At 39.7% G+C, this 21394-nt stretch overlaps 3 protein-coding genes and 1 long non-coding RNA gene across 4 annotated transcripts in view; 3 read left to right on the forward strand and 1 right to left on the reverse strand.

The window, feature by feature from the left end:
* The window catches only part of LOC108877410 (basic transcription factor 3-like 4), a 38319-nt gene that overhangs the window by 12455 nt on the left and 4470 nt on the right, over nt 1-21394 (forward strand). The window lies entirely within an intron of this gene.
* zfyve9b (zinc finger, FYVE domain containing 9b) overlaps nt 1-21394 on the forward strand; it is a 44153-nt gene that overhangs the window by 8673 nt on the left and 14086 nt on the right. The window lies entirely within an intron of this gene.
* On the reverse strand, nt 9411-11291 carry LOC127143443 (uncharacterized). The gene is made up of 3 exons (XR_007814853.1): nt 11150-11291; nt 10110-10183; nt 9411-9801 (listed from the first exon to the last, which is right to left on the reverse strand). It is a non-coding gene; the product is annotated as an uncharacterized LOC127143443 (long non-coding RNA).
* LOC108877408 (prostaglandin F2-alpha receptor-like) lies at nt 17354-21155 on the forward strand. The gene is made up of 3 exons (XM_018667438.2): nt 17354-17595; nt 17904-18712; nt 20208-21155. Exons 2-3 carry the CDS (start codon nt 17918-17920, stop codon nt 20520-20522), a joined length of 1110 nt encoding a protein of 369 aa, XP_018522954.1. The 5' UTR covers nt 17354-17595; nt 17904-17917; the 3' UTR covers nt 20523-21155.

A 21394-nucleotide genomic window follows, 5' to 3' on the forward strand; every position in this document is an offset into this window, starting at 1 on the left:
GTGGAAAATTAAAATGTGAAAATTTGGAAAATGCGAATCCTTAGACCACGTGTAGAAATTTTTACATACTGTGTATAAATTATGTTCTTTAAACCCTCTGGTTCAGAACAGATGGCCCTTCAGAAAGACCCTGCCAGCCATGTGTCTGATACTTGAGGCCATGATTTGTCCTCTTATTAAAGCCAAATGTCAGAACAAGCCCTCAAAGGCATTTCTCCTGACAACAGAGCAAGTCGCTGCTGTAACACTGATACAAATGATCACATCAAAGTGTCTGAGGCAACCTCCTCCATCCTGACCCACGGGCTTCTGTCTCAGCCTCTCTAGCATACAGAGGAGAGCTGGTTGTTAGCAAGGGATTATACTGTGCTAACCAACCGTATCTCCAGGGTGAGAGGAGCAGTGCAACCACTGCAGCATCCCAGATGTGCCGTCCTGCAAAAAAAGGCATTGACTGCTGCCTGTTCCTGTGTTAATTCAGGTTTTACCATCAGAGCCTGTACTCTGGTGGAATCTTAATTCTGCAAAGCTCTCAGGTGCTCTGAGAAAAGCCCATGCAGTGCTGGGGTGTCATGCTAAGTGCACTGGCTGCTCCTCAGATCTGCGCTGTGTGCTCTGCACACCAATTACTGGCCGTTCAGGTAGAAAGGTTGGATTTTAAAGGCTTCAGAGGACAATCAGACTGCAAATGAGCCTGCTGTCGCAATCTTAAACACACGCTTGGGGCCACATCATGATTTTCATTGACCTTGGAAACATCAAGAGACAATAAGGATACTGAAGTGCTTAGAGCCAAAGGTGCGACAGGCATTGCTGTTTGAATTGAGATCTATATATTTAGGAACATAACTCCCATATTAAGTCAATTTTTTTTGTCTAGGTGCAGTAAGTTCATGTAGTGTCTCCAGTGTCATGATGACAAAACCCCAGGAAACAAACAAACGCGATCAGTTGTGTTAATTACTGAGCACAAGAGGTGCTGGCAGGCAGATTTTATTACCCTCAGGCTAGCTGGTCCCCCTTGTTTCTATCCTTTAAGTCCCACTAAACTAAGCTATTTATCATTCAGGTGTGAGAATGCCATTTATCCTCTCATCTAAGTCAAGAAAAGAAAAAAAACAAAAACGTTTTACTGTTCCTTTAAGATGTTCTGGGTTCAGCCCCTTGATGCAAAACTCTGTGTGAGCCCCTGTGATGTTGTAGAAACTAGATATTAGGGTGTAATGATTGATAAATTTACATTTGGATTCAGTATTAAATAGTGGTGTCGAGACTCAGTATGTTTCTGTGCAAAAATAAATAGAATGTGCCTTTCCATTTTCAAATGATAACATAACATTTAGCATCAGTCTTTCATGTCATGCCATGTCACGTATAATGAAGAGATGCAAATATTTAATAATTTCTTAGCAGTGATACGTGAAAAAAAAAGTGTAAGTATTTGTAATATAACACCAGCAATCAGGTGTGGTGACGAAAACATTGGCTTTTCTCCGGATATTCACTAAAATATTTGGTGAATTGTTTAGTACAGCATTTTAATCGAGTCAGAGTCTGTACTAACAGAATGGTGAGACCCTATTTACTGTTTAATGCTATGAATGTAACTCTTATTAACTGGAAAAACTTTGGCTTACATATTAATGTGGGCTTTCAGCTGTTTTAATTATAATTATCTCAAACATAATCAGAGACAGTGCGAGAAACGGTAATACCTTGTATTTTTCTTCAAGAATAAATATCTGCCCTAATCTCCAGATTCTTAATTTCCATTACTGATGTTCCAGTCCACTTGATGCAACATCTATTCAAACAGAGCAGCAGGATAAACCCAGTTTAATCTCTTCGTCAGTATTTTTCATTGTGACACATATCACACATACTGCAGCCACATACCTGCTGCTGATAAGCATGGTGTCTGAAACTGCCTAACCTACAGATCTGCCCTGTTCTCAATAGCTGAGCTTTATCAGCTGTAATATACAATCATCCTATAATGCCAAAATGTTTTCGAGTTACAAATTCATGAATGAGTTCTCCCTTAGATTCATAACATATCACCAAGTCTCATCAGCTCTAACCTTTTTTTTTTTATAGCCAGGATCCATTAAAACAAGTGGTTAGACTGAACCTTTTATTATTTAAATACAGGACTGTGTTGTGAATCTTCACTGACACCTGGTGGTCATACCTGGACTCAACATTTTCTGTTCAGACTCCACAACCTAAAACCACTAAATAAAACTTGTAGTAGTTATGTAAGTAGTAGTTATGTATATACTACAGATGTAGATATAGAAGTGTAGCATAAGGTAGAGGTGTAGCACCTTAACAGTGTCATGAGTAAAACTATTTTTGAACTGAGAAAAGAGCAAAATGAAACATTAATTTAATGGTTAATCGTTGTATTAATTCTTTCATCTTTATTCATATGGTGAATTCTGATGTTTTACCAATCACATGGACTATTTAAAAACCACTACGAACTTAACTATGGTGGCAATAGCAAGTCCTTTAATGCTTGCTACACCTTAATCACATTCAATTTCAATCAAATTAAATTAACTGTTAGATGTAAATGTCAAACTGAAATGATTTTCTCTTTAACAGATTTACAAGACTGACATTTAACTTCCCATAAGTTTCTCACTTGATGTTTATACTTTTACATTTTTGCACATCACTATTTTTTTAAATTTCTTTGTTGACATTAACATTATTCAGGAAGCATTGTTCTGGATTTTGGAACAAGATTAGTAAACATTAGGGAAGAGGTAGAGGCCAATGTTCAACAAGGGTCCCGAGTGAGAACCAAACAGGGGACATGATGGTATGTGATATACATCTTAAACCAACAGGTCACTAAGACACCCCAGTGGGATCAGCCAGGCCCATATGCTTAGAGCCACAGCCTATAGACAGTTCTCTAAAGGACAGAGGATCAAGCACATTAAAGATTAATTTGTGAGTGCTTAAGGTGGAAATTGTAAAATAAAACAGTCAAAGAAACAGATTTCTAATGGTTCATTACAATATTGTTGTAGTACTATTGTTGAGTATTTTTGTGTGTTGGCTCGACATCTACATAAAACCAGTACTTCAACTTTGTGCTTTTTGGCTTCAAATGTGTCACAGCTGTTTGTTTGCCTAAAACAAAAAAGCCTGACATTTTCCATTTTCAACAAATCCCTCCCGCTGAATCTTAAATTAGAAAGCAGTCAACTGCTGAAAACAGTCTGTAAATCAAGTGATTGACCCTAATTTCTCAGATTAAAAAAGTTTAATAGAATCTTCCACCAGTTTTTAGAACAGAATAATCTTCATAATGACACTGTCTTTGGAATAGAACTGATGCTCCATTGTCCATGGAATGTTGAAAAACAGGTCATTTCATTTGTATACCTTCAGCCAAAAACACTTTACTACAGACTAGAGTTGTTTGAGGAATGTTTTAATGGCAAAATGGCACCAACTGCATCAACAAATGACACTACAAGGTGCTTTGCAGGTAAAGAAAAAAAAAAAATGATTTGCTTGCCTCAACTACAACATTGAAGAAGAGTGTGGCATTTGATCAGAATTTTACCTTACTCAGTATATTTTGCTCTGACATGTAATACTTGGTGGTCAAGTGGTTGTAGAATGATAATCAAATGTTTATTTACTTGAGTAGAATGAATTCTTCAGCTAAATTTCTACATGCTGTGTTGACTGAATAACCCTTGCTGTCTCCATGTTGTAACCCTCACATGCTCTCCTTTTCTCTTCATCTACTGCCTCCCTGTTCTGGATCACAGATAATGAGAAAAACAGCAGAGAGCTCTGAGAGCAGAGTGACATACTGTGCAGCAGCACAAGTCGCTACCTCGTTCAGCAGTTCATCAGAGAGAGCCACTTTAGCAAAGTTGCCAAGGATGTGACTCTAACCACATCAGAGGAAGACACTGGTGAAAGAGGTAGATCATTTAGTTTGTTTTAATAATTGAATTTTCTCCCACAATGTGTTTTGTCTACTAAATGAATTGCTGATACAATGCTATGTCACCTATGTCATGTTTCCCATTTTCTTCACAGGACTAGACCACTAAACTTTATTAGGGCATTTTACACTTGGGGTCACAACTATAGGTTGTGAAACTCAGCAACTTGTCAATGTTTGTTTAACTACTATACAACTACTGTGTATTTCACAAAGGCAAACAAGTGTTGTGTTTTGTTACGGTGTGCATGATAACTAAAAAATGAATGACGAAAACCAAACAAATTAGGAAATAAGCAATGATTTTACTTGATATCCCACATGTGTGTACTTCAGATACCAATACAGAATTTAAATGTTGAGTGAGTTATACTACATTATCTATGGGCTGAATACCCACTTCAGAGAATCATCATCACAAATACAGTTACAGAATGTCCTTCTCTCAATTATGTTGTGGTTGCATTTTCCCCAGATAGGTGTTGTGTTGTGTCGAGTAGTGGCAAGTCTGATGGCAAGAAAGAGCCTCCTAAGCACTTTGAGGGACGTAGGTGATGAGTCCATTGCTGGTTAGGTGGTACAGAGTTTGTGCAAAAGTTTGCAGGACTTGGGTTCCAAGAAGATGCAACTTGTCAGTTTTGCATGACAGGACTCTTAAGAAAGGGCTGAAGTGTCAGAACTGAATAAGGGTTTGAGTGCACACAGCTGACCTTCTTGCTATATAAGAAATCTTGGTGTCAGGAATACACTGATTCTAATAATGTCCTCTCCCTGGGTCATACTGGGCCCAATACTTAAGATTACAATATAGCTGCTTTTACATGTGACATTATCTAGCTCCTGAATCTAGATGCTCTTATGCTCAGTGCATCTTGGTTTGTCACTTGGATGACAAAAAAATGTGGCGTTGTTTGACTATTTAATTTGCAATTTAATTTAATTTTGTTTGTCTATATCCCCAAAACACAGAGCTGGCAACCTGCTAAGATGAGGAAGCAGGATTTGACGGCTCTGAACTACATGCTGGATAGCATCTGAAACTCCCTCCTGCTTAAACCTTTCCAACATCAGTTAACAGGTGCATGTGTTGCCCATCATCTGTAGCTTTCCAGAATCAACAATCTGACTGAACAACTTGGAGAGTCATGCGGGACAAAGCTTAATCCAGTGTCCTTATCTGCCACACAGGAAACAGCTATCACCTAGTTGTCTAGACAAAGTTCCCCCTCAGCTCCCAATTCTGCAGCTTCCCCAAAGTTCCTCTCTTTACATAAACCCTTATTTGGCTGCACATGAAACAATCCCACTGCAATTTCCTCAGGTCTCCTTTTCTCATCATGCAGCCTTCCAACATTGAACTGCTGCTATGGTCACATCTGCAAAGGGAGCAGTTTCCTAACTTGGTATTGTTTTCATGTGTTTGGTAAGATGTGGCTGTGGACCACTGACAAAGCAGACAATATGAAATGCCAGACCCTGATACACCCAAATTCTTCAGACTCACACCATCTACAAGTGGTAATGTTAAACATGCTTTCTTTCTTACCAAAATTACATCCAACTATAGAATGTGTCTCATAATAGCATACAATGGCCAGCTGATTCAAAAAACCAGAGGAATCCTTGTCTGGTTTTGGAAACTGCACAACCACAGCACACAACCCAGTGGGGGTCTATAGTCTATACGCTTACTGATAGGGCTAGGTTGTTTTCCAATTTCTAAAACACCTCCAAGTTGCTTACCCATTACAAGTACAGCTTTGAGACAGAATCAGCAACAAGGTCTAAATTTACAATATTTTTACTTACAGCACAGACTCCCTCACACACAGAGAAGAAGGGGAAGGAGAAAAGCCTTGCCTTCTTATGTGATATGAGTCGACTGTTTACCTCGTTCTCTGTGGTGTTAAGATGTCCTAGCTCATTCCTGGTTGTGATTGCCAAATTTGGAGAAAATGTGTAAAAGTTTGCTCCAAATGTTGATGATTCTGTCAGGACAGACCTTCTCACTCTGGCATTGCCAGGGTAGACTCTCAGAACTAGTTCTGAAGACATGTTGTCCAACCATGTCAGAAATCAAATTTGTAGACAGTGACTTAAGGTCAGTGTGAAGAGATGTCAATGTGAAGAGTCTGTCGAACCATTTGGACAATTCAGAGACAAGCACCTCAAGTTGACTGCTTTGTCAGTGGTACTGCTATATCCTACCAAACTTGTAAAAACAATAATGCCAAATTAGGAAATCACCCCCTTTGCAGATGTTACAAGAGCAGCAGTGAATGTTGAAAAGCCAGATGAAGAGAAAAGGAGACCTGAATACAATGACGTGAGATTGTTTATGTGCAGCCAAACAAGAATTAATGCAGATGGAGAGACTTTATGGTGGGTACAGAATCAGGAGTGAGGAGGAATGTTGTCTAGACCAGTATTTCCCAACCAGTGTGTGTATTGCGCTAAATATGAAAGTACATAGTTATACTGCAAGTGAGACAGCGCTGCGGCTGTGCCGCGGCACAAAAAGGTTGGGAAACACTGGTCTAGACAACCAGGTGAATGCTGCATCCTGTGCAACAAACCAGGACACTGGACTAAGCCTCATCCTGAATCACTCTCCAAGCTGGCAAATTTTGGCATGAAGTGTGTCCATCAGATCTTCAACTCTGGAAGGTTACAGACGATGGGTAACACAGATATCTGTTAGCTGATGTTGGAAAGGTGAGGGGGGAGAGTTTCAGATGCCATCCAACATGTGGTTCAGACATATCAAAACCCACTTCGTCATTTTAGCAGGTTACCAGCCACGTGTCTTGGACCTGCAGAAAGACGATAATATGCAAAGTGGTCAAATAAAAAGACAAAATAATCAAACACTATACAGTTAAGTACAAGGGTTTTCACTATCCAAGTGACAAATTTGCTGACAAAATTACAGTAAAAGGGACAAAAGAAATCATAGAAGTAGTCTTCCACAATGGAAATATCACTTCATACAAGCTGTCACTTATTTAGCTCATTATAGCAGTCTACTGTAAATATCTCCTCCCACATTAACAATGGCAATACTTCATCTACCACAAGTACTCTCCCTGCAGCATCTGGCTCTATTTACAAAGTCTCAGAGTTCTAATTCTTTCCTATGTGTTTGCCTCAAAACAACACCAACACCATCTCTGGAATTCATCCTAAGTTTCTAATTCACATAATGTCAATACGTCAGGTAACGGAGTAGGAGCAAACCGTAAAATATGGTGACAAGTTGGTACACTTGACATCAGTTTGGTTTTCATAGCCATCATTGCTACCAACCTCATCTCCAGTAGATTGAAAATTAAGGGAATATACCCAAATCGGGCTACCAGAAGCTTCTTCAGATTCCTATCAGAGGTATCCGAGTTGTATCTCTCGGCCAGGTTTACTCCATCCCAGAGAGCCCAAACACACAACTGTCTGGTAACCATCTACCAAGCAATAAAAAGGACAATGCTATGTACGTATAAAACTGCCCAATTTATCCTGTGTCAGCTGATGCTGCAGTGCATCTCGTCAGCAAGTGATGCAACCGTACCCTAGTGGCCTAACGCTTTGCAGGGGTATGATAATTCCCCAGCTGGGAGGCCTCCCAATGTCACGCATATAAATACAGATACAAAACTTTGGTTCTACTTGGGTCTTCATTTGGAATTAAACTTGGCAGAACAAAACAAGACAGCCTTTAATTTGAAAAACCATAAATATAAATGTGGTGTCAAAATTTTGGCAGAGATGACTGACAGCAACATAACTACACTGATGTGCAGTATATGAAATTCTCTCACTTAGGATCTCCAATTAATCTACATCAACCTCATGACAACCCTCATCACACCATGTACCTGCACTATCCAAAGATGGAATAATGGAACCAGGTAAAACAACCCCACTTATGAAACTAGCAAGAATTTGTTTGTTTAATATTGACAGCAACAGCTACTACACTGTACAAACCATAGCAAACATGAGCAATGAGAATAAGTAATAAGCCGCTTTTAAGCTCTTACTGGCTGTGTATGTGATCCCAAAGTTTAGGTGGTACATAATGCTAAGGCTTCATTGGGGCAGAGACAAACAAAGAGAGAAAAAGTGAGACATACAGAGACAAAGACAAACAACAGCAAAGACAAAGAGACAGATAGAAAAAGGGACAAAGACTAAAAGAGTGAGACTGAGTATAAGTATCAGTGTGCGTGCATGTATCCGCATTTGTGTCAGGCACGGCGGCCCTCAATACACAACAGGATAATTGGGAAAAAGACAGTGGATAGAGAACAAGTAAGTATCAGTATGTGTGCATGTTCATGTGAGACAGAAGAAAGAAAGGGGTGGCTTGGCAGCCATAATTAAGCAAACATAGGACTTACTTGATTGTAGATTCACCAGGAAAAAACAGAACTGATCATACAAACTAACGGGTGGACGAATGGATAGATTGGTAGATGGGCACAGCAGCCAAGACAAACCAGTGAGGGATAGGGAAAAAATGCATGGCCTGAAATGCAGCTAAGTTGGATGGACAAACACGTGGACTGACCCAAAACTCTGACCATCAGAGCTAATCAAAAGGTAGAGCATGATTAAAAGCTAAATTTTCTCCTTAACAATAAGTTCAAGGGTTTATAGAGTCTAATTTTTTTTTTTTTAAATAAATAATGTTAATGATAAGCTTGGACAGTGTAAATGTGTTTGTGTGGTGATGCATTTGGCAAGAAAACCCAATTCATTGCAAGAAACACATACAGCCCTAATAGATTTTAGCAACAGTCAAAATATAACAAATCTAGAGTAAGACTGAGCAATACACAAAAAATTGCAGCTCAATATTATAAAATGAATTATAAATAAATACATACATATATATATAAATATTAAAAAGAAAAAAAAAGGTACTCACCAATTGTAGATTTACCTACAAAGAAAACGTTAGTGCACAAATATTGATCAAAACTTAGACATATAGTCATGACAGCCAAAACAAAGCATCTTCATTACACAGCCAACAGGCTAAATTAGACACTCATTGTAACAACAATCATCTACTAGAACACCACAAAACCATTGTACACAAAAACCTCCCCTGCCTTACATATACTCGAGCCAAAAGAAATTCAAAATTCAAGGACCAGTGAACCATCTCCCCTGAGTGAACATTAAACCTGTCTAATCCTCCATAGATCCCTGAGAGAGTCACCTCAGGCTCAGCACTATTCCTGGTCACACCATCATTAGCTTAGCAGTTCCAAACAAAAATTAAAACCAGAACCAGTCCTCTCCTACTATCCATTTAAGCCAAGAAAAAAAAAAAAAAAGCAGCTTCCAACCATTCTGCAATCTTCTAAATAACCGCACTATCCAAACATCAAAAGACCTCTAAATGCCCTAATTGTGTTGGGAGGCCATCCCTCCCAACACAATTAAAAGGTCAGCTCAACAGAGAGAGGGAAAGAAAGGAAAAAATAGACAAAGACAGAAACAAATAGGGTGGCCATTTTGGACGAACCGGTGGCCATGTTCGAAATAGATGGATGATCATATTGTCAAAAAAACTGAAAGTAGCATAGCACAAAGCACATTCAAGGCAAGGCACAAAACATTTCAATCATTTCAATCTCATTAGGCAGAAATAGTCACAACACAGCAGCCATGGCTAGGCACCTCCAATACACAGCAGAGAAAGAGAGGGGAGAATGTAAAAGTCAGTGTGCATGTTTGTGAGAAAGCGGCACAGCAACCATTCAAAACCACAAAGAAGAAAAAGAAAAATGAGCCTTACTGGTTCGTAGATCTACCTGTGGAAAGAAAAAAAAAACTTGTTAGAATAAGTAAAGTAGAATAAGTAAAGCCTCAAGCCAATTACTTAATATCTGTGTGATATAAAAAGGTACAGACTTTATGGAAACTTTAAAACAACAACAACAACAACAAAAAAAAAAAAAAAAAAAAAAAAAAAGACAGGACATTATATGCTGCAAAGGTCTGTTAAACAGGTTACTCTAAACATTAAAGTTAATGAGCCTAACAGGAACTAGCACACCTGACCACAATGACATTGTCACTATGCTACGTGGCTATTAGCTACGTTACAGGCAATTCTTACCTTTCTGGGTGAGTTTTAAAGGATGAGATTCTCCTGGCATCTTTTTCCCCTACACCTTACAAGAGGGCATTGTCCTGTTTAAAAAAAAAAATTTTTTTTAAATAGTGTGTCGTTTTTCAACCTTGAAACTCTGCGTGGTATTTTGGAGAGGTGGGAAAAGAGGCACAAACAGGAGGAATATCATCACAATGACTCAGCTGCCCAAAGAGTTTTTACAAAGAGAACAAACATCTTAAAACCGTGTCAGTTTCTAGTGCAATGTCAATCTCATGCCACTTATACTGGTGATTTCATCAACAGGAGCAAATTAAGTGCAAGAGAAAATGAAAACCCAGTGGCTAGACCATGCTTACTCTGTAAATAAACTCTTGACAAAAACAGGAATTTTACCTCACAAAACATAGAGGTGCTAAAATACCACTGTCTGATTGGTTAAATAGTTTGTGCTACTTTTATTTAAATCACACAATAACACAAACTAAAAGATTGAGGCAGTGGTTATCCAGCAACTCTGCTGTTTGTTAGTGGTGTCTGGTGGTGATATATAACAATGCATCTGGTTAAAAAGGATTTTACTCTTTAATAAAAAGGCTGCTCTGTAGGAATCCTATGTTTAATGTTGTCAGACAAAGCACTTTAGTAGGCATAGTAGAAGCACAAATGCTCAGGTGAATTACAATGCAGCAGCTGTTTGGTGGCGGGTGCAACGCACGCATTCAATCCCACCTGTGTAGGCCTCTTTCCATTTTCCAAACACATTTTCTCTCTTAATTTAATCCGTTCATAACTAATAAAGGACTACAGCGTTGCGCGTTAATTCCGTGTCCCTCTGAGCGACCACACACCGCTCTGATAATATATATGGACACTTGATAAAAACAGTATGTAACACGCTGCCTTCATTCCCACAGCGCAGTTTAATTGTTTATTCTAAACAAACAATAAATTACAGCCTTTCCGAGCCTGACACGCGCCGACACACTTGCCGGCAATGACATTACGCCACCCTAACTCGCGGTTAAATCAGAGGCATCTCTTACTTTTCTGAATAAGTTTCAGAGCTCCTCCTGTTGTTGGACGCGGTCGTCACGGTGTCTCTAAACTTTCAGACACGTTTGCAGACAAGGGCATTTTCGCTGCCCGGGGTTTTAAATTTCAACCCATGACGCCTCCGACACCGCGCTGAGCTCGCGACTGTATGCCAATGTCGGCGTCTGACGTCATTGTTATAGTCGAGGCGCATGCGCATACGGTGATGCGTTAAAGAATCACGGAGGGTTGTAAAAACCTAAACTCCAGAACGAAAATCCATTGGCTGTTATGCACATGGACCGTTTTACCTCCCCTCCTTGGATTTTTGTGTTTGTTGGACTTTTGACTTCCTACTGAATGGTGCGTCTTTTGTTGGCTTTTGTTTTTTCTGAAGTGTTCTTTCAGGCAAATAACCTCGTGTCTTGCAGGAGAAGTCCATCATCCACAATTAAAACTGCCCTCTCATGCCAGCAGTGCTTGACTGGTCCCTGTGGTTGGTTCCTGTCCCTTGTTGGGAGACTGTCCAGCATAGAGTCAATGTAGATCTTAGTATCTTCCATCATGTCATTGTCAGCACACGTAGCACCATCTTTGAGTGGGGAGCAACAGATTATGTCGACTGGCTTTTACCAGATGTGTGTGTTATTGTGAGACTGTCCTCATATAAAAAACAACCACATATGTTGTTTGTGCAAGCACTTTATTACGACCCACAGTTAAGTATTCTTGTGAAGCAACACCCAGTCACTGTAGTAATTATGACATCTATTAAGTAGGTGTAGTATCAATAGTGAAAAAGTCCACACTAGAAGGTGGCTGGAGTGGATGGTCAAACAAGCATAAGAACTTCACGTGAGAGACCTGGGATTGGTTCCTGTTTAGAACATCACAGTTACTATTGTTTCTTTTAGCCAAAACCACTTTTCCTGAACCTTAACAGGTACTTTTTTTGCCTAAACTTAACCAGGTCTTTTTTATGCCTATACCTAATTGTTCTATAACGCTGACCTCATGTGTGTTAGCGTTACCATATGGTTGTATGAGTTGGGAGACTTTTTGGTAATTGTGTAAAATTACCACATTAAAGTATAGTATATTTTTGGATATGTCATGTACACACTTTTCTTCTACAGTTAAAACTCCTTCGTCTTTTGTAGGCTTTGATTTACATTTCCATACACTGTTGTAGAGTGAGCGTTATCTGCTTAGAGAGCTTGAACTGTAAACAGTAAATTTCAATGTAGTGGAAACAGAAAATATTCAGTTTTCAATAACATAATCATCTATCACATCACATCACTTCTGTAATTTTACTTTTACTTAGTAGTAGTTGAGAAAAGTATGTCACAAAAATTCCGTAAAACATACGAGTATGGGTATAAATAGCTCATTGTCAGATACAGATTCAGTTATCACAGAATCTGTTAAGGTTTTATGGATCTCTAAAGCTGAGGAATTGTACAAGATGTTACAAATCTTTTCACCTTAAACTCAGCAGATGGAGACACAATAACAAAGATTTTCTTCCTTAACCCTGTGTCGACGAACACGCAACACGCTGTCCTGGTTTACAAAACTGCAGATCTTTCAGAAGTTGAGATAAATGATCAAATGTCTTGTCTCTTTACTCCAGGGCAACTGTGTACAATGTTCCCATAATGCTCCTCGCTAATTACAGCTGTATGTCTTGTGATGGGTCAGCATGTTTGTTTTTCTGTGAGGGCCACTATGTACTCTGTGAACAAATGAACCTGACTGTCCTGCTGGCTTAATGTTCACGCTGCTCACACGAGGAATCATTCTGCACAGCAGAATAATTCTTATGTCAAGTTAAGTTGGCAGACTCAGTGCAAGGCCCATTCCAAGTAAACAGAAGAAAATGAAAGAAAGTACAACAACCACTGCATTTAGCATTTTAGCGTCTAAGCATTTTCTTATTTACCTCATCAAACATCTTGACATCATTTTTTTTGTGAGAAAATGGCGCTCAGATGTTAAAGATAAGGAGCAAGCAGTGTTGAAGGGGTTGAGGAATCAGAACACTAAGATTAAATACCCCTGATAGATGGTAACACCACAAATTTTGCCTGTCTGAGTCAGATGATGCCTAACTGTAGTCTTTAACAGAGCTCCATGCCTTTGTAAAGGTCAGATCTTAGGTTCAGTCTGACAATCTCTGTGGGACTATGAATGAATCTCACACACACAGTTACAAAACACCTGCTCCTCCAGTTTCCCTAATGTCTGTTTTGATGCTTGGTCATCTTGGAGGCAAGCCAGGAACTGACAGCAAGTCCTCTAATTCTCAGTTGTTTGCCGTCACATAATTCAATTGCCACTCAAGTGTTATGACATGACACAGTATGATCAAATTTGTGTTATGTCTGAACACTAGGGATACTTGAGCTGTTTGACCAGGAAAAGGTGGAAATTTGAGGTGATTACAGCATGAGGAAGCCAACCTGACCTGAATCCAATCTGCTGAGGATTTTCTTTTTCTGCTTTCATCAGTTGTCCCTTCTCGGCTTGATAAATAGCTTTGACACATTTTGCAACTTCCTCCCATGGTACCAACTCTGCTCCATTAACAGTTTCCAAAAAATGAGGGAAAATCTTTTGGTTAGAGATTGGGTAACACGTAGAGAAAAGAAATGATGAGGAGAGACAAGATGAGTGAGAGCAGAGGAACAGTAGCTTTCTTACCTGTGAATCTTGGCACAGGAGTATTTTTGTGATTAGATGGAGATGCGGGGAAGCAAGCGACAGTGCTGCTGGCAAAAAGCTGCATTATGGGTTATTTTCCCATCTTGCTCAGTCTACTCCCAGCTCCATCTGTGCCCCACCAACGCAGTCAGTCTATTACAGCAGCCCCATTTGATGCAGTCGAAAAAAAGAATGTAATTGCACTTCCATGCCTGTGCTTGCCTTGCATTGTGACCAGCCACTTCGCTGCTCGTCATTACACCATACAGCAGACACTGTATGATACCACACTTCAAGGTGCAATGTCACCTGGGAGAAGATTTCTTTAGGGAGTCACCTTGTTGGGTAATTTGTGACCATTAGGCTACACGAGAAACTTTAGAAGAGGGTTTCATTAGCACATCGAGAGAGACATTCTGTCTTTACAGAGAGAGCAGACGTTCAGTTTTAGGTTTTAAAAACTCAGTTTGTGTGAATGAAAAAGAAAAGCTTACTTTTTTATTTTGTCTCTTCCTGGACTCTTTTAGTAGCTGTTTAGACTCTATGAAAAGTATTTCTACATGCAATAATTGAGGGGGCTCATTGTCTGTGTGTGAAACAAACAGAGGGAAGTTTTATTCGAGAGGCCATAAGATTTGTGGTCAGCTGAGGTAATTTGTCAGTTCACAGATGAATAAATCATTTTTCACTTTTTGAGCCTAATGTGTCTTTGACAGCTGTGGCCACTGCAATTAACCATTAACTTGTTTGTAATCTAAGAGGTTTCATATTTATAGATTGTTTTGTGTGTTTTTTGACCCTCGAGAGACAAGACATTTTGAATTGAATTGAACTGAATTGTTGAAACTTTTATTATTTTCTCTATTCTGAAAAGGAAATAGTGTTTCCGAATAAATAGATGAATGAATAAATAGATAAATGATTCTTATCTTTGACCACTTGTACACGATGAGGTATAATGCTGTTTTCAGGTAAGAAATGTAATGGGGTTTTGATAACAGTACAAAAAGTTTTTTTTAAGTGTTCCAGTAAGTGTTATTTTATATATATATAAAATTCATTTAGTATATTTAGTAACTAACATGATAGAAGCAGTAGAGGTTGGCTGGTCAGCTTGACAATGACAAATCTCAAAATCTCATGATTTTTCTTTCGTTTTCCACCTCCCACAATCTGATATAGATTGACCCTGGCTCTGACTTTCCTCACTCTTCTTTCCACTTAGTTATAATTGTTGAAAGAAGAAGCAACAGAGAGTGAAGAGGGCATTTGACAGAACTTCTGTTGAGCAAGAAATTAAAGAGGAAATGAACTTTTGGAGGATGGAGTCAGCATTTCTTCAAACTTCAGGCATGATAAAGCATTAAAGTCCTTCAGGGTGCGGCAATAACTAGGATTTGGGAAAAAAAATTCTCGTGCCTTATCAAACTTAACTTCAACTTTTATGCAGAGGAAATGGCAAGCTTAATATGACTGCCCCAGGACGATTATGGTTGGAAATGCAGTAAAATGACACTAAAATGCAGCAGCACAGAGTTTAAAATATATATAAGATGAAAAGGGTGGCTGTGTCACTTTCTATGTGCAAAATACAACAAAGTTCAACGACATTTAGTTCAATTCATTTTCCAAATGATAGAATGTATTGAGGATGATGAGAGATTTGGTTTACATGCACTTAGATGAAGTGGCATTTGCTTTTAGCCTGAAGTGTGACCCAGAGGTTGTCTGACTCTGTTCCCTGGCACCACGGTTAATACTCAGAAATGGTTTTGTTAAGCTATTCCAAGCCTTGATGGTATCAATCAATATTCTGGCCCTGGAGTCTATGGGAGTGATAAGCTTATAGGGTCAGTGACTGCACACTCTTGGGAACTTACTGTAAATTAACAGATGCATGTGTCCAAGTGATCAATTCTCTCTGCTGCTTTTCTCCTCTGTCGTATGAAGGTGACTCGGCTCCCTCATCAGAGAAATCACGCAATCATTATCTAAAACTCAAAGTTTCCTTCCAGCCAGGACAAAACATCACTCAGACATATCCTGTCTGGATAGTAAGTTGTTCCCAAAGCCAGGGCAGGGCTATAACTGAGTGCTTAAGTGTGTGTAAACAACTACTGCAAACAGATGGTTATGTTTTGTTGGAAGAGACTATGTCCAGAATAGAATTGAGTTTGTAGTCAAATGAAAATACAATTTAGGGAGTCAGTGATTTGCTCTCTGCTGGCTCAGATAGAGTAAGGAGCTCCATTTGCTTCATTTACTCGTAATTTAGAGCAACTTGTACCTCCCCCTGACCTTTCTGCATTTTGGAGCCATTTTCTCTCCCTTTTTATGGGACTTTATCACATTTTATTTCTTAGCTGCCCCTTGTCTGTCTGCAGTGTTTAAGTTCATGTCTGCTATCTGACTCAGGTCTTTGTAAGCAAAGAGACTCATGAAAAAAAGCTGCAACACTTTAAAATGATATAATGTAACTTTGAACAAATGAAACCAGCACAACTTGAGAAAATGTGTAATGTAAGTGTGTGTCTGTAACACCTCAGGCCTGTTGATCTCCAGAGCAACTTCAACCTCACAGTTTATATGAAAAGCTCTTTAATCTCTGACATTAAAAAAAGAAAACAGATGCAGTTTATGAAAAAGGGATAAAATACACAGTGCAGGTTTCATTTTGGAAATAAAAACTCAGCAAAAAATGGACTGGTAAAACCAGTATCTCTTTTTCAAATGAAGCATGCCTGCCAACATCCTTTTTGCTGATCACGGTGGCTGCATAGCCGGAGGTTATTCAGAACAACTGTAGCATATTAGGCCATAATAGGTCTGCCTGCCACAATAAAAGGATATTACTAACACTATGTCCTGTCTAAGACATCAGCATATTGTCTTGGTGTTGCAAAGAAACTGCACATTTTAATATTTTGACATCAAAACTCAGCTTACTTTGACATTGCATAATACATAGAATTTCAGACATTCTTAAGAGAGTGAAAACATATGAACTTCAGACATTACAAAACGTCTAGACAATAAATCTTTACCACTGTCTTTTTTGAAACGTTGCGACTGAAACATTAATTAATCTTTTTTTTTAAAAGGCACCTTATCAAAACAAAGCTTGATTAATTTTGGACTTCTGTTTTTTGTTTTGTTTTTCCCTTTTCTTCTTCAGTCGGTAATTTCCTGCTCGCACTGTTCTTCTATGGTACATTAATAAGTTGTTAATAACCTGTTTAGCAGGATGATCAAACAACACGATGTGACAGAAAGGAATAAACAGTGATTTCTTTATAAATAGAAATACAAATGAAAATAGTGACCTCTTTGATGAGTTTGTCCAAACATACAGACACATAAGTTTAAAATGGGGCAGTCCTGCATGAATTAATGCCAACTTTGGTACACACAGTGTCCACATACAAAACTATGCAGATTTCTTCAGAATGCGATGAGCGTGCACAGCCTCTCAGGTTGCATTTGAGTTTGAACTGATGAGTCGCAGCAGACTGAAGCTCGTCTGTGCGCTCTCATTGAAACTTGGCACCAGCTGAGCGCACACACGGAACAAGTGGCACAGATCACCGTCTCGACAGGAGGATCGAAGGAGAGCAGTGTCGGTACGTTCAATGGCATTCATTGCTCTGCTGACCGGACGTCACTTTTATGTTTTATTAACTATAATTAAAGCCAAAGAGTGAGGGGGGCTGCTGACTTATGGCGAGTTGTGTGGGAGAAGACCAAACCTGAGGTAAGGGACTGTACCAGATATTGAGCATTCTCTTTAATTACGACAGTTACAGGAGTTGGAGAGAGAATTTTTTTTGTAGTAAAATAATATTTTTTCGCGCGATTGACCAGTGATGGGGAAAGTGGCTTTCAATGCATTTCGGTGGTTACGCTCCGAAGATGAATCGTTGTGGGTGGAAATTAATGCGTAATTAGTGCCGCGCAGTATTTACAATTGCAAAGTGAGTTTCAAAGTGAGTAAGTCACACTCAAAACTGTGCACTGTATCAACTTTTATTCCAGCCTATCACCATTTTCTCTCTCCTTCAGGTCTCATTTCCACCATGTCAGCCAATGAGAGCTCAGAGTCAGGCTGCAGGTCAGAGGTCAGACTGGACAACAGCACCTGCACACAGAAGGAGCTGTCCGTCACCCCCTCCGTCATCTCCATGACTGTGGGCATCTTCTCCAACAGCCTCGCCCTATTCATCCTGGCCAAATCCTACAACCGCATCCGGATCAAGTGCAGGGCGTCCTTCCTGCTGTTTGCCAGCAGTCTGGTGGTCACTGACCTACTGGGTCACCTCATCAGTGGCTCCCTGGTGATTTTTGTCTACAGCTCTCACAAGAAATGGGAGATGTTTGACCCTCACCGCATCGTGTGCGGCGTCTTTGGGGCGTGCTTGGTGTTCTTCGGCCTGAGCCCCCTGTTCCTGGGGAGTGCCATGGCGGTGGAGCGCTGCATCGGTGTCACAAGGCCCATCTTCCACTCCACCGTGCTGGCTCCCCACCACATGAAAAGGCTGCTGGTTATCACATGGCTGCTCCCTGCCCTGGTGGCTGTGCTGCCTGTGCTGCTGCAGAGACCCTACGAGGTTCAGATCTCCAGGAGCTTTTGCTTCTTCCACACGGAGAAACCCAAAGACTGGCTGGATGTGTTCCTGCCTCTGCTTTTCTCTATGCTCGGGCTGCTCGCACTGCTGCTCTCCATTGTATGCAACGCTCTGACAAGCTGTGTTCTGCTGCAGGCCAGGCTGCGCCGCAAGCATCACTGCAGGGGCACTTCTTACCACACAGAAATGATCTGCCAGCTCCTGGCCATCATGTTGGTGTCTTGCGTTTGCTGGGGCCCATTACTGGTAAGTGCAGGCTGACATTGTAGGAGCTCACTCAAGGTGTTGGGTCAGGTAAGAATGGCTTATTTCTTACCAAGAACAGGAGTTGGAGCTACTTTTTCATCCATGCTTATATTAATTGATCTCACTTTGTTGGTTATTACCCATCTGTTAATACATTTACATTTCCGCATACTATTGCTTTGATGATCTTTAAGCTATCTGCTAGTTGTCATTTTGGGGCTTTTGAGCATCTCTAAGTACAAAGTGACTGTCACAGACAGTGAAATAGGTTTTGATATATGACAGAAACCTGGTTGGTCCCATTATTTGTGATGAAAATATGAATAGTTTTTCAAAGGACAAAAAATACTGCTGCTTTGTATTTGAAATCTGTCCATCCATCTTAACTCCCTGCTGTTGAAACTCCACTCATTTATCACAGCAAGACCCAAACACTTCAGTAGCTTACTGTGCAGCCTCGCCTCCGAACTCCTAAAAAACTGTAGTATGTGCAGACCCCTGGAGCACCCACCCCCACCCCCCTTACACACACATACACGCACCCCTGCCCTTCAAAATATCCACTCCCCTCTGGTTGAACAAGACATGTATTTCAAGCTCTTACTCCTCCAAAAATGTGCTCTCTATGACATAGTCCCTTCATACCTCTTATTGCTGCATCTCAGAGTAAAAGCTCAGTAGCTCAATACACGGCAAATAGATTTTATGGTCCGCTGCAAATAAACTTTAGGGTATCTAAAATCTGTTTCCCATCAAACCTGCTTTGTTTAATGACCAATTTGCACCAAACATGGTATGGTGCACACAGCGCAGAGGAGCTTGGGAAACACTGCGCTATTATTTTGAAAGTCTGGATAAGCACCTCGGCTGCCGTGAGCAAACTTTGTGATGGGTGTGACTCCGTACATAATTTGTCATAATGAAAGTCCAATGAAAACAAGCATCTGTATGTTTGCCAACTGAACATGACTGAGTGAGATTGAAGTGATATTTTAAAAGCAAATACTGTTCGGTGAGAATCAGTTTAACAGTTTATTCTCACTGTAACTTTTTAAACTTTAGTCAACAACTGTTGTTATTTCTGAGTCATCATGTGAAAGATGCCTGTGTATTGAATCATTGCACATTTGCGGAAGATAATGAATGTCTTGCTCAAGAGAAGATGCCTGATGATTGAAACCATCAGTCTCCAAAAGACAAGCTGGAAAACAATGTTGCAGTTTTATAAAAGATTATTCCAAAAAATCATTAGCATATTTTACAAAAACAGTGAGGGCAAAGCAAGAGGAAGCCATCAATCACTCAAATTTCTTCAATTAAGACTTAGAGATTTGCGTAAATTCTGTTGAATAATTCAGTTAAGTGCTACCTAATCTGTCCAGAACAACCAGTGTTAATTATTTATTTGTATATTTCTGTCTATTAAGGTCTGCACTGTAAGTATAGCTATAGTGTTTCAACTCCTTCCTTCATTATTTTATGACCACTCCACCAGATTCATGTCATCATTCTCAGCACCAGAGCCACAGACGAGCCCACGTCCCTCACTCTGCTGACGGTGGTACGCATGGCCACGTGGAACCAGATCCTGGACCCTTGGGTCTACATCCTGCTGAGGAGAGCTGTTCTGAGGAAAATCTTCAAGTTGTCCCGCTGCTGCTGGGGTTCAACGTCTCAAGACCTGCACAGCTGGCAGCGCAGCATGCTCCGCAGCTCCATTGAGACCAGCAACTCTGGTGCCGGCCCGTCTGCCTGCCACTGCCTCAGCAGGTTACCTCCTCCAGATACTACGATCAAATCAATTACCTGAACCCTGGTCTGGATTGTTCTGATCTGAGGACTGAGAAAAAGACAGGAGACAGCTGTGAAGATGTGGAGAACTTTGTTGAAATAGGATCATCTGGAATATTGTGCACACTACATAATGAAGAGTCTGTTTCATGTTGCAAACTGATCACCATGAAGTAACAGTATTGTGGTGTATTGTGTACTTTTTGTATTTAACTTTCAGCTCTGTTTTATGCTGCATTCACTCTGGCTTGTGCTTTTTGTATAGCAAAAGCTACTGTCTTTATTATTAATTCTGCTGAAATTTACACATGGCAGCTCCAGGCTATGCCTATTTTTATTCTTATATATTTAAGTGTTAATGATTATATCATACAGATAGTATTGAATCATCACAGTCTAGTTGTGTGTTAATGATGTTTTTTTACTGTAACCTGCTGAAACTATCTATCTATCTATCTATCTATCTATCTATCTATCTATCTATCTATCTATCTATCTATCTATCTATGTCATGTCAGTCTGTGCTCTGCTTCTAGGTAATATGTACATTAAAATATGATGCTCTGCACAAGTGTTTATATAGTGCGTCATCTTCCTCTCATGAAATTTCTTCCATTTCTCTGGGCTAAACTGTGTAATAAAGCTGAAATGGCAAAACAAATAAAAAACATTACAAAGTAATTGAACGCTATTAAAATGTTTGTCATAATGGGTGAGAGGTGTGTGTGTTAAGAGGGATTTCTTTTCCACCCAAATCATCATTTAAGGAGAAACTCTGTTTGGAATAATTCTGTCCTTTTACAGTGTTCACTTGTAATCAACTATGATTTAGTAATTATAATCAATTACTATTAATTAAATGGTGCATCATGAAACAAAGTCAAATAATGA

The sequence above is a fragment of the Lates calcarifer genome, linkage group LG17, assembly GCF_001640805.2.
Source record: "Lates calcarifer isolate ASB-BC8 linkage group LG17, TLL_Latcal_v3, whole genome shotgun sequence".
Classification (NCBI taxonomy): Eukaryota; Metazoa; Chordata; class Actinopteri; family Centropomidae; genus Lates; species Lates calcarifer.

Coding starts and splice junctions, on each gene's coding strand:
- LOC108877408 (XM_018667438.2), top strand. CDS start 17,918: ATGTCAGCCAATGAGAGCTCAGAGTCAGGCTGCAGGTCAGAGGTCAGA. Junction 18,713..20,207: donor TTTGCTGGGGCCCATTACTG/GTAAGTGCAGGC, acceptor CCACTCCACCAG/ATTCATGTCATCATTCTCAG.